This window comes from Mustelus asterias, chromosome 1 (genome assembly GCF_964213995.1).
Source record: "Mustelus asterias chromosome 1, sMusAst1.hap1.1, whole genome shotgun sequence".
In the NCBI taxonomy this organism is placed as follows: domain Eukaryota; kingdom Metazoa; phylum Chordata; class Chondrichthyes; order Carcharhiniformes; family Triakidae; genus Mustelus; species Mustelus asterias.
Window position 1 is genome coordinate 62,151,978 of NC_135801.1, and position 12,973 is coordinate 62,164,950.

The window sequence follows — 12,973 nt, forward strand, 5'->3', positions numbered from 1 at the left end:
CGGTAACTAATTAAAAGCAAACTGTAACCCTCTTTTGGGAGGATGTTCATGCTGTGTTGGATGTACTCTGATGAAAAGCTGGATGTTACTCCTTAGCTTTATAAGTACCAGCTTCTTACCCCACTGATTGAATCTTACTATGGCATTATATCCTTCTACCACTAAGCATATAACTATTACTCTGCTTCCCACTTTCTTTTCTCTACCTTCTTTGCTTTTTCTCTTTGGAGGCAGTGAAAGTCGTCGGAGCACTCCCAGCTTATCCATGCACCTAGACAGCAAATCTTATGTCCAGGCTCCTAGGCATTTCCATGTACCAGGTAGGAACTGCATGTGCTTTGCTGGTTTTACCTAACTTTCTTTGCCTCTTTTTATAATTTTGGCATTTATACAAGAGTATGTTGTGTTCTGCAAAACTTCACTGCCATTGAAATGCTCTTGTTACAGACAGGTAAGGGGGTTAATTTAAACAGCACTCATTTTTCCTTTCATAACCCATCCACAAAAAAAAGGTGTTTTTGATTCATTTCCCGCTTTCTTTGCCATGGTCTATTTCCCAATCCCTCGGCTTTGGTGTAATCTAATTTTCTATTAGTAGCCCCACAGCAAACTCGAGACAGGATGAACTCAAAGGGTTAGTTTATTTACCCACTCAAAACGCAAAAAGAAGGATTGCAATGCCTCCCTTGCTTTAAGGTAGTAAAAAAAGGAATAGAGAAAAGAGAGCACAGAGAAAGGAAGTATTGTTTCATATGGGTTTCAGAATCAAAGTCCAATGAGGTATTTTTTCACAGAGGTCGGTGCACTAAAAGCTGATGCTGTATAATTCATTTTTCTGGTGGTGTTGACTTACACGATGAGATACACATGCAGAGATCAATTAGCCTTCTAGGCAATGGTACAGAATTTCCAGCAGAAGCAATGTACGTGGGACTAGGTGTTCAACCTGGGCAGACCTCCTGTTCTGTGAAGCTGCCAGTTAGATGGTAAATAGCAAACTGAGCTTTGCAGTTCAGCAAATAAATATCACTGGTTCCACAGCAACAGGCCTCTATCACATGGCTCCCACTGTCCACACTGTCTTTGACAAACAATGTCTCTGCCTTGTCCAGGCCTCTGAGATTATTAAATATCTCAACCATTATGAATTGAAAGGAAGGATGCAGGCCCTTTGTCTTAGCAGGTGAGCAGACTCCTGTTGGCTAGCCTGAGTTATTAAATGCAGATGGCCTTTGTATAGCTCTCTTTGAACTTGACCTGCGCACAGCCCACGGGGGGTTGTTAGTGGCTCCCCAGAGATTATGATATGAAAGTTGCCCCAATATTGTCAGACAGCTCCTTTTATTCAGAGGTCACAGAAGGACGTAGATTCAACCATTTTAAGGATCTTTGTTCAGTTTTTAAAATTATGGAAATAGCCAAGAGAATATCTATATATATTTTGTAAAAATATACAGTGTGTGGCCCTAGTTCCTCTCTCTAATTTTTGTTTTGATTGTTTCGACTTTGAGGATATGGAGTATGTGACTGTGCCAAAAGGTGATGTCGGGGGTAATTACTGTTGGCATAAAACTCATCATCATTATTTTAATGGAGACATTAATCCAGATAAATTAAATTATTTAAGGTCACAATTAAATTATCTATGAAAGGGATGCGACAGGTGTGCACTAAGCATTTCACAATATTGTTATTGTGAACGTAAAATAGTTCATGGCCCAGATGTCAGAATAATGACAGCAAAATTATTGGTGTTTGCAGCCATTACTCCTCTAAATCTAATATCAGCTTCTGGAGTCTCACAAGTAGTGTTAAATGTGGAAATCGAGAGGTTGCTGTCAGTGATTCTACACTTCTCCAGATGGTGCACATTGGAAGCCCCCAGAGACTGTAATCAATTAGAAGCCATTGACTGATGAGATCTTCCATATTTATACTCCTAGCCTCACTGTCAAAATGTATGAAAAGTTACACCGTGTTAAATGAAGTCTAATTGGGTTTTTAAATGGCATCCTAAGGGCAGAATTCTCCCATGCACCCATTGGCTGGTTTAATGGTGGGTGAACAGGAGGTCCAACAATCGGTTTCATGCTGGCTTAAAATGACGGGTGGATCTTTCACAAGTGTCCACTATGGCGGGTCGCGATTCCCGCCAGAGGCCAGCGTGAATCCGAATTGCATCCCACTGATGGGACCACATCAGGACCAACGTGAAGTGCAAAATCGGGACTTATCTTGAGAAGACCTTGGACAGCTCACGAAGGTCCAAGGAGAAGGAGGAGGCCTTCAGTAGCCGGACTCTAGTACATCATGTGCAGCACTGGGGGGTGGCGCTTCAACCACTCAGATCTTCTCCACAAAGCAGCATCCAGGAAATGGTTGTTCTCAGCACAGCAACTTCACCATGGGATTGGACCTTCTCCCAGGGATGTTGTCATAGGATCTGACCTTCTTCCAGGGTGGTCGCCATGGGATCAGATCATCCAGCTGCAGATGGGAAGCAGCAGGAGGTACTGTTGGGCCATGAAGGTGTGTTGTGGGGAGATGTTAAAAGAAGGATAGGAGAGGAATGAACAACTGGCGCAGAGATTCAGGCCTGGAGAGGGTTGTGGGTGGTTAGGGGTGTTTGGGACAGGGGCATCAGAGAGGTCTTGCAGGGCGCTAGGTGGAGTAGAGCAGGTGGGTGGGAAGGGCTGTGGTGGGTTCCAGGCAGGTAGAGGGTGTTATGTGTTCACATGGGGAGGGGTATCAACGTATGAACGGGGGTCATCAAGATGTGAAGGGGCTCACAGGGAGGGGTTGGCAGAATCAATTGTGCACTTGGGTTGCAATGAGGGTAGTATGGTATGAGGGAATCCTGAGGGTTACAAGGGGCAGAGGGAACCTGTAGAATGGGAGGGTGAGGGTACGGGAATGTCAAATTAAAAGATGCCGTGAGTTGATGGTGGGGACACTGAGATACTCATGGAATCAGTAGGTGGGCAGGAGGAGGGCGGACAAGTCAATGGTAACAGACTGGGATTCTCGGGGCTGAAGGATGCGTGGATGTTGATCCGAATGTTGTTGATGGAGAAGGGGGAGAGTTGAAAAGTAACAATGTGGATGCTGAAAGTTATGCTGGGGTGTCAACAGCTATGGGGGCTAAAGTGGGTGACTAGGGGAGGAGAAATAATGTCAGAAATAAAGTAAAATGTGAGCATCGCCATTGCCTACCTAGTCAAAACTATGCAGAGCCTCATGCTTGCCTTCATCGGTTGATGCATTAAGTATAAAGATTGGCAGTCATGCTGCAGCTGTACAGAACTTTAGTTAGGCCTCATTTAGAATATTGTTTACAATTCTGGTCGCCACAATACCAGAAGGATTTGGGTGCTTTGGAGAGAGCACGGAAGAGGTTTACCAGGATGTTGCCTAGTCTGGAGGATATTAGCTATAAGGAGAGGTTGGATAAACTCGGTTTGTTCTCACTGGAACGATGGAGGTTGAGGGATGACCTGATGGAAGCAAGTTCTTTACACAGAGGATGGTGAATGTCTGGAACGCACTGCCTGGGAAGGTGGTGGGAGCAGGTACGATAGTGGCATTTAAGGGGCAACTAGACAAATACTTGAATAGGATGGGACTAGGAGAATACGGACCCTGTAAGTGTATACAGTTTTAGTTTAGGCAGGCACCTTGATTGGCGCAGGCTTGGAGGGCTGAAGGGCCTGTTCCTGTGCAGCACTTTTCTTTGTTCTTTGTGGGACAGTGCCTGCACATGGCCTGCAAGGCCCTGGCACATACCCTTGACTCCTCTCAGATGCTTCATTCCAGAGGATCTGGTGTCCACAGACAGATGAAGGGGAGGGGGTGCAATCAGTAAGCAGTAAGGATCACACTGAAAGAAGACAGTAGACGTGAAAGTGATATTTACAAAAGTTCTCTAATCATGACATTCAATTATTCACCCAGGCAACCAGTTGTGATTTAACATTTTTTGATTCTCCTTTCCCTGCTACTTCCTTTGTGTTCCCCCAGCATCTACAGCAGGGTTGGAGGCAGGCTGCTGACCAGTTGGCCCTGTTGCCTCGGATGACCCTGGTGGCTGCCCTCTGGGGACCCGGCTTACTTTGGTTGTCCTGCTTTGGGACAATTGTTGCCTCTGTGGTGACAGAGGATGAGATTGAAGGGGTCACAGGCAAAGGGGATTCGGAATGACCTGACAACCACTGCGATTCCTGAATGGCTGACCCATGGGTGTGTAACTGCTGCTGCTCCTCCCACTAGGTGCCTGAGAGCTCCTGTCTGCCTCCTTGAGGAGAAAGGGCACCTAGAGGGAATTTGAGGTGCCTGGTCCCCTCTAGCGCAGCAACTGCAGAGGCTCCCCCATGGTTACCATGGTGGAGTGCTGCCCTGTGCACATCTTCACAAGAAGCTGCTGAACTAAGATCTCCATGGACTTGCCATCCTCCTCATGGAGACCTCAACGTGCACACAGGTCGGCACCACTTCATCAGCCAGCTGGCAAATGGACTTGGCTGCGTGTCACCCTGTTGACGGTTTCCAACACCTCTGCCTGATGTTTCCCTGCCTCTTGCTGACTTCCTGGCTGATGCACCATTGATTACGCGAAGACTCGTTGTTGCGAAATAACAGGCTTTTATTAACAAAGAACTGGAGCACACCCGAACCGATAGCTAATCCGAACTGAGGCAAAAGGGGCGGAGAGCAGTCACTTTTATACCCCGAGAAGGGCGGAGCCCGGATTGAGGCAGCCGGGGCGTGTCCAGGCATATCACACAAACTATCACATAAACAGACAACTACAGTGGTTCACCACATTTGCCCCCTGTTTAAAAAAAAAGTTTGGCGGGGGCAAGGTGGTGGAATGACAGTCACAGAGTTACAAGTTCAGTTTCTCCGGGGGCTTGATCTGCTGCTGCGACCGCCGCAGTGTCGAACGTGGTGCCGGTTCAGGAGGCCGCGGTGATGAGTCAGACGCCAGTCCATAATTGGTGAAGCCGTCCGTAGCGCCTTCAGACTGTTGGGTGTGTGGAGGCTGCTCCTGGGGCTCAGGCGTGCCGTACACGGGGGCTAAATGAGCGTGCTGCGACCCTGGTGCATCATGGGTAATGTTGGGAGCTGGGGGTAAGGGGCCGTGGGACGTAGTACCTGCGGGTGCCATGTTGCGAATGGAGACCGTATCCTCCCGCCCGTCGTGATACGCCACATAGGCGTATTGGGGGTTGGCGGGGAGGAGTCGGACCATTTCGACCAGGGGGTCCGATTTATGGGTCCGCACATGCTTCCGGAGCAGGAGAGGGCCTGGGGACGTCAGCCACAACGGTAGCGAGGTCCCCGAGGAGGACTTCCAGGGGAAAACAAACATTCGTTCATGAGGGGTGGTGTTGATAGCCGTGCACAGTAGTGACCTAATTGAGTGTAGTGCATCAGGGAGGACCTCTTGCCAGTGGGAGACTGGAAGACCCTTAGACCGGAGAGCTAATAAAACAGCCTTCCAGACTGTCGAATTCTCCCTCTCCACTTGTCCGTTCCCCCTGGGGTTGTAGCTGGTGGTCCTACTTGAGGCTATGCCTTTGGAGAGTAGGTACTGGCGCAGCTCGTCACTCATAAAAGAGGAACCCCGGTCACTATGAATATAGCTGGGGAAACCAAACAGGGTGAAGAGGCTCTGCAGGGCCCTGACGACCGTGGCCGAGGTCTTATCCGGGCAGGGAATAGCGAAGGGGAACCGTGAATACTCATCGATGACGTTGAGGAAGTATATGTTGTGGTCAGAGATGGGGAGGGGGCCTTTGAAGTCAACACTTAGGCGTTCAAAAGGGCGGGTGGCTTTGATGAGGTGCGCTCTGTCTGGCCGAAAGAAGTGCGGCTTGCAGCCGAGTCTCCGCCACTAGGGGAAAAGATGTGGATTTGATGAGCGGACGGGCTTTGTCCACATAATTGGGGACCCACTGGGCATAGTATGAGAAGAAGCCTAGGCATCTTCTCAGTACTTTGAGGGTGGTGGGGAGGGAAAGTTCCAGGTGGGATGCATGCGGTCGGGATCGGGGCTGATGACCCCGTTCTCCACAACACAACCGATGATGGCAAGGCAGCGCGTGCGGAATACGCACTTCTCCTTATTATAGGTCAGGTTGAGGAGTGCCGTAGTGTGGAGGAATTTTTGGAGGTTGGAGTCGTGGTCCTGCTGACCATGGCCGCAGATGGTGACGTTATCCAGGTGCGGGAAGGTGGCCCACAGCTCGTTCTGGTCCACCATTCGGTCCATCGCACGCTGGAAAACCGAGACCCCGTTGGTGATGCCGAAGGGGACCCGAAGGAAGTGATAGAGACGGCCATCCGCATCGAAGGCAGTGTATTGGCGGTCTTCCGGGCGGATAGGGAGCTGGTGGTATGCAGACTTCAAATCAATGGTGGAGAACACCCGATATTGTGCAATCTGATTGACCATGTCAGAGATGTGGGGAAGGGGATACGCGTCCAGCTGCGTGTATCGGTTGATGGTCTGACTAGTCAATAACCATGCGATGTTTCTCCCCAGTCTTAACCACCACTTGGGCTCTCCAGGGGCTGGTACTGGCCTCAATGATCCCCTCCCCCAGGAGGCGTCGCACCTCGGACTTAATAAACGCTCTATCTTCAGCGCTGTACCGTCTGCTTTTGGTGGCAATGGGCTTGCAGTCGGGAGTGAGGTGTTCAAAGAGCGAGGGTGGGGCGACTTTAAGGGTCGAGAGACCACAGGTGGTGCGGGTGGCTGGTCTAATAGCTGTGGATTTTGGGCAGAGATTGGGGGAAAAGGCCCATTATACACCATGGTGACGCTCCCAAGGTGACACATGAAATCTAGCCCCAGTAATACGGCAGCGCAGAGCTGTGGCAGCACGAGGAGCCTGCACTTCTCGTACACCGTGCCCCGTACAGTCAGAGTTGCTACGCAGTAGCCGAGGACATTCACCGACCGGGACGTCGAAGCCATGGAGATTGATTGCTGCACTGGCAGTACTGGCAGTGCGTAGCGCCTCACCATGTTAGAGTGGATAAAACTCTCCGTACTCCCACTGTCAAATAAGCAGTTAGTAGTGTGGCCGTTTATCTTGATGTCCATCATAGACCAGGCGAGTTGGTGAGGCCTGGACTGGTCCAACGTGACCGAGGCCACAGTCGGATTAGGCAATGCGGTGGACAGTTCCCAAAATGGCGGCCCCCGTGACTCGGCTGACGTCACCCAAGATGGCGGCCTCCGTAGGTCGCACGTGGCCGATGGCGTCGAAGACAGTGCCTCCCGCGGATCGCACGCGGCACTGCTGGGCCTGGGGGCCAATTTTGCCCTGCAAACTTTCAGGTAGTGACCCTTCTTACCGCAGCCAGAGCAGATCGTGTCTTTCGCCGGGCAGCGTCGTCGTGGGTGCTTCTCCAGGCCGCAGAAGTAGCATCTTGGGCCTCCGGAGACTGCCGCAGTGGTCAGTTTGGCGTCGGGACGGGGCGCGGCATAGGTTTGCAGCCCTCTCAGGTACAGAGATGGCTGCGGTCACAGTGTCCGCGGTGTGCCCTCGTGGTCGGGGGTGTAGGCTTCATGGTTCCGGAAAGCCACCTCCAGCGAGCCGGCCAGCTCCACAGTTTTCTTCAGGTCCAGCCCACCTTGTTCCAGCAGACGCTGCCGGATATAGATCGACCTGATGCCTGCAACAAAGGCATCTCTGATCAGGTCATCGGCGTTTTGGGCGGCTGAAATGGCCTTGCAGCTGCAGGCTCTGCCGAGTGCACGCAGTTCGCGCAAGAATTGTTCAGTCGATTCCCCCGGCTGCTGTCTGCGAGTGGCCAGCAGATGTCTGGCGTAGACCTCATTCGGCTGCCGGTTGTACTGGCTCTTTAGGAGATCGATTGCCTCCTGGTAAGTTTCCGCATCTCGGATCATCGCGAAGATGTGAGCGCTGACGTGGGCGTGGAGCACGTGTAGTTTGTTGATGTCGGTTACGACGACGGCGGAGGAGGAGGCGATGAAGGTCTCAAAGCAGCGCAGCCAGTGACCAAAAGAGTTTGAGGCCCCAACAGCCTGTGGATCCAAGTCCAATTTATCAGGTTTCAGGAGTTGCTCCATCCCAAAATTTTTGTTAATAAAATTGATGCACCATTGATTACGCAAAGACTCGTTGTTGCGAAATAACAGGCTTTTATTAGCAAAGAACTGGAGCACACCCAAACCAATAGCTAATCCGAACTGAGGCAAAAGGGGCGGAGAGCAGTCACCTTTATACCCCGAGAAGGGCGGAGCCCCGGATTGAGGCAGCAGGGGCGTGTCCAGGCATATCACACAAACTATCACATAAACAGACAACTACAGTGGTTCATCACACCGGCATCAGTTGGACGGCTGATTCCAGAGGCCTATCGTCGGACGTGAACCCGCAGATGCTCCTTTCCTAGCATTGCTTCAAGTGCCAATGAACTTGGCTGACCCTGCGTCCTCCTGATGTGGACATGGGTCCATGTGGTGACCATTAGAGTGTGAGACTCTTCCTACACTGGAGCTCATACCACAGTGTGTCTCTGGACTAGTGGAGAGTGCAGCTGTCTGTTGTAATGCCTCTACAGTTGCACATCTCTCTTTTTATGTTCTCTGCTCACTCCTGTCCGGGTTTGGGCTTGTGCTGAAGCCTGACAGGGATTCTTCTGGCTTTGGGCCTTGGCCTCTTTCGAGTGGCACCTTTAAATGAGAGAGAAGGCAGCGAGTCACAGCATAAGCTGCCTTTGGCATGGAAGTATCCATGTCCCTGAAGTTTCTATTCCATACAAGGATCCTTACTGGGAGGAGGCCCAAATCTATTCTCCCCATCTCCAGTGCCCCAGTCCTGCTGCACACCTGCCAGGTAGGCTGCCCTCTCCTCAAACCCTGTCAGAACCTTCAGTTTTGGGTGATCCGCTCCCATCTTCTCATGTTCTCTCTGGTTGTGGCTTAAATTATCTTGCTCAAAGAAAATGAAGAAGATGCTTGAGAGAAATTGTATGTAGCACCCATTTGTACATGGCAATTTTGTTTTGCATTTCTCATGCCTCTAGATGCTAGAGATAACTGGATTGTGTGGCATGGCATCAATGCATTGTTAAAGTTTATTTATTAGTGTCACAAGTAGGCTTACACTAACATTGCATTGAAATTACTGTGAAAATCGCCGAGTCACCACACTCGGCGCCTGTTTGGGTACACTGAAGGAGAATTTAGCATGGCCAATGCGCCTAACCAGCACGCCTTTCAGACTGTGGGAGGAAACCAGAGCACCCGGAGGAAACCCACGCAGACACGTAGAACATGCAGACTCCACACGGCTCACCCAAGCCGGGAATCGAAACCTGGTTCCTCGCGTTGTGAGGCAGTAGTGCTAACCACTGTGCTACCTTGCCGCCCTGCATTGTTGTTCAGAAGAGTTCTGGACCTGAACCCTCCAGGGTGCCGAGCCCACCCACATACATGGATAAGGCTCAGAAAGGCATATCATTTGTGGAGGTTGTTGGTGCATTGTGGAGGATGTACAGGGATGTGTCACTGAATTTGGATGCAGGAGGTCTCTGTCCCCTCCTGCCATCTCTGTGGACTTTGTCAGTAACTTGGGGTGTCTGGGCATCTTTTCAAATATGGCGTATGAATTTGACGGCGGGACGTGCACCTTCCAATCGACCCCATTGTGCAAGACTTCGGGAAACCTTGACAGCATAATTGATGATCTCAGGGCTGCAAGATACCAGGGGATTTCCTATTAGCCTCCACAATGGGAAATACTCCCCGTCCCCGTCACAGGACTTAGTCTCCAATGGGACAATTCTGCCCTAAATTGATAATTAATGTTGATAAATCTCTCTTGCAATGAAAAACTGTTTTATGTTTGTGGAATTTCAAATTTCTCTATTATGATAAAAATATATATACTCTTAAAAGAATATTGTTTAAAGTTTGTTATGATGCTTAAGTTTCAGTCTTAAATCCATGTATAAGTCCCAATCTTTATTTTGCTTTCTATGAAATATTTCAGAAAGTGAAGGATAATTAGTGGTTTTAACTATGTGGTTTGCTGTCTGTGAGAATTCTTCAACGTGATTAGCTACCTTGCTTGATGATATCACTATTGCTGGGTATCTGACTTGGTGCCAGATTCAAATTAACAAGTGAAGTCCATTCCACAGAGATTGCTAGATCTTTTTGAGCATCTTTCTTTTCCTTCAGCAAAGAGGACCAAATAGATACCATCAGGACTTTTGTAAACCATTTCTGCAGTATTAGTGACAAATTGACATAATGCACTTGCAGTGTACATTGTTTTATATTTGAGGAGAGAGTTGAAGGAGAGTTATTTATGTAAAGTTTTTTTTATAGAGAAACTACATTCTGGAAATACACAGCACACCCATCACCTTCTGAACTAGAGAGTTAGAATTTCATTGTTCTCAGGAGGGAACCTATCAAATGTTAGTGGTTAATGTTAACCTGTCCTCTTCCCTGTGATGAATTGCTGTGCATTTGCAGCATTTTTGTGTCTTCGTATCAGGGTTATTTGTATCTGATACAGACCTTCAATAGACGCAAGTCTCTTGACTATTTTAAATCATTGCGTTTTGAGGTTTAATGTAAAAAATGAAAGTTCAGCTGAGCACATACTTAGAAATAAAACCGACACATTTCTTTCAGTGGAGCTTACCTTATCAAGATAATTGAATTGTTCTAGCATTCAGTACTTGATTGATTCTAACTTTGTTGATTTAAAGTGAGTCAACTAAAAAACCTGAAATCCACTGTGGGGGAGAACGAGGACATGCTTTCTTTCATTTCTTCAGAACCAACAAATGGAACATTTGATTCAATAGTGGATTTAAATTTCCTGATAACTTAACTGCAGATTATGACTTGGCAATGTGTAGTAATTACATCACTGGCAATCATTTTCTGTGAACGCTCTCACATGTAGACTGGAACCGCATCAATGGTAACTATTCATGTTGCCAGCAAAAATTTATATTAGAAAGCAGTACATTATAAATAATATAAATTCAATACTTAAAATGATTTCAATATTCAGTAGGGAGCCAAACAATACAAGTAAGCAAATAAGCTCCCGTATAATGTAGGCCTTGCCTGCTTTGGAAAATCACCATTATTCATAATGGAGCTGATAGTGCAAAGGGGAACTATGGGCTAAAGTTGGAGAAGCAGCACTAGGGACTACATTATCCTTGCTTATTGGGATGTGCCAACGAGGAGAGTAGCAGGTGGGAAGGGATGGATGAAAAAAAGATCAAATTAAATAATAAACTGAGAAATCAAATAATACTGCAATAGAGACAAAAGAAGCAAAAGACATATGAAAAGAAACCAGATAGAATGAAATCATAAGAGAGATAGAGATAAACAACAACATAAAATCACTTCAGGAAAGAGGAAGACAAATCTGGAGAATAGGAGAAATAAATAAGGGTAAGGGAGAATGAAAAGTGATGTAAAAGCCTCACTAGATATAGACTGCGCATTTTCATTGTATTTCCATTGTAACTGTGTTGGATGTACACTTAAATTTAATTGTTTCGGTGATTTTCCAGTTTTTGGGTGGTTTCTCATTCACAAAAGTATGAACCTAGTTTCAAAAGAAATATAGGGGAAGAAAGTGGATTACAAACTACTATATCTTGCTTTGACTTAAGAACATTGTAGATATCAAGACTTGGGTGTTATAAATGCCTCAATATTCACTCTTGAGATTTGTAAGTTCACTTGAACTCCTCAATTAGATTATTACCTTAATCATTCCCAGAATATTAATTGTTCTATTTCTAGCCAACATAATCCATTGTGCTGAATGTGCAGTCTCAAGGTTTGTGGATATCACTTCAATCTACATCTGTAGGCTTTTAACATTTCCCAAGTGGTCTGAGGAACTTGTGTGTTCTGGTGCACAGACATGACATCAACTCGGCAAGTGAAGATAAAGTAGTTCATGATTGACATGGTTCCTAAGACAGATCTGTTACCATAAAACGGGCCTAACATACAACCTTAAAACGCCACAAAGCTGAACTCTGACAAAAAAAATGTATACGTTTCATTTACTTTTTTAAAAAACAATTCAGTTTATATCTTACAAATCACTCACTAGGATTGCAGAACATTCTGGCACTTCACCTTCTGTGATTGGTGAAATGATCCATAATTTTTCTTCATTTGTCCCAATCCTCAACACTAGACATTACATAGAATAGTTAATTTTATTTAATAGCCTGATGCGTTATCTGATGCCAGATGTAGTTCAACGAACTCGGGCAAGCATATGGGAATAACTAGGGTTGTTGTTCTGGGATTCTATCCTGAAATTATTTGATTATAACCTTAAGCTACCAAATGTTTGAATAAATACACAACACGTCAGCAGGATATTTATGGGATATTGCTGTAAGAGGAGTCTGAAAAGTTGAGAATAGACAAAAAAGCTGGTGAGAAATTCAGGGAGAATTAATGATGATGAACTTGCTTATTTTACACCAACTTTATGTTGTGCTAAAATGGCACCCTGGTGTATAATTTTTATTCATTTATGGAATGTGGGCTTTGCTGGCTGGCTCAACAATTCGTGCCCATCCCAGTCACTCAACTGAATGGAATACATTTAAGAGTCAAACAAATGTTTGTGGGTCTGGAGTCACATGTAAGCCAGACCAGCTAAGGATGGCAGATTTCCTTCCCCTAAGGACATTAATGAACCAGATGGGCTTCTACAACAATCAACAATTGTTTCATGGTCATCATTATTGTAATCATTTTACAGAGACCAGTCTTCCGTCTCCAATCACCCATTATTTACAACGAGATCTGAATGCCATTCAAAGGCCATAGAGTGCAGATCAGTTCCGAGTCTATCAATTGCCAGTCTGAGTGGAGCCAACTGGTTTTAAACCCACTGCTGCTCTTTCCCTATTGGGCAAGCCTCCACCC

General features: G+C 46.9%; 1 protein-coding gene across 1 annotated transcript in view; it reads left to right on the plus strand.

The window, feature by feature from the left end:
- ablim2 (actin binding LIM protein family, member 2) overlaps nucleotides 1-12,973 on the plus strand; it is a 357,715-nt gene that overhangs the window by 240,898 nt on the left and 103,844 nt on the right. Inside the window, exon 14 of the mRNA XM_078213235.1 lies at nucleotides 231-320. Coding sequence (XP_078069361.1) covers nucleotides 231-320 — 90 coding nt within the window. The remainder of the gene's footprint in view (nucleotides 1-230; nucleotides 321-12,973) is intronic.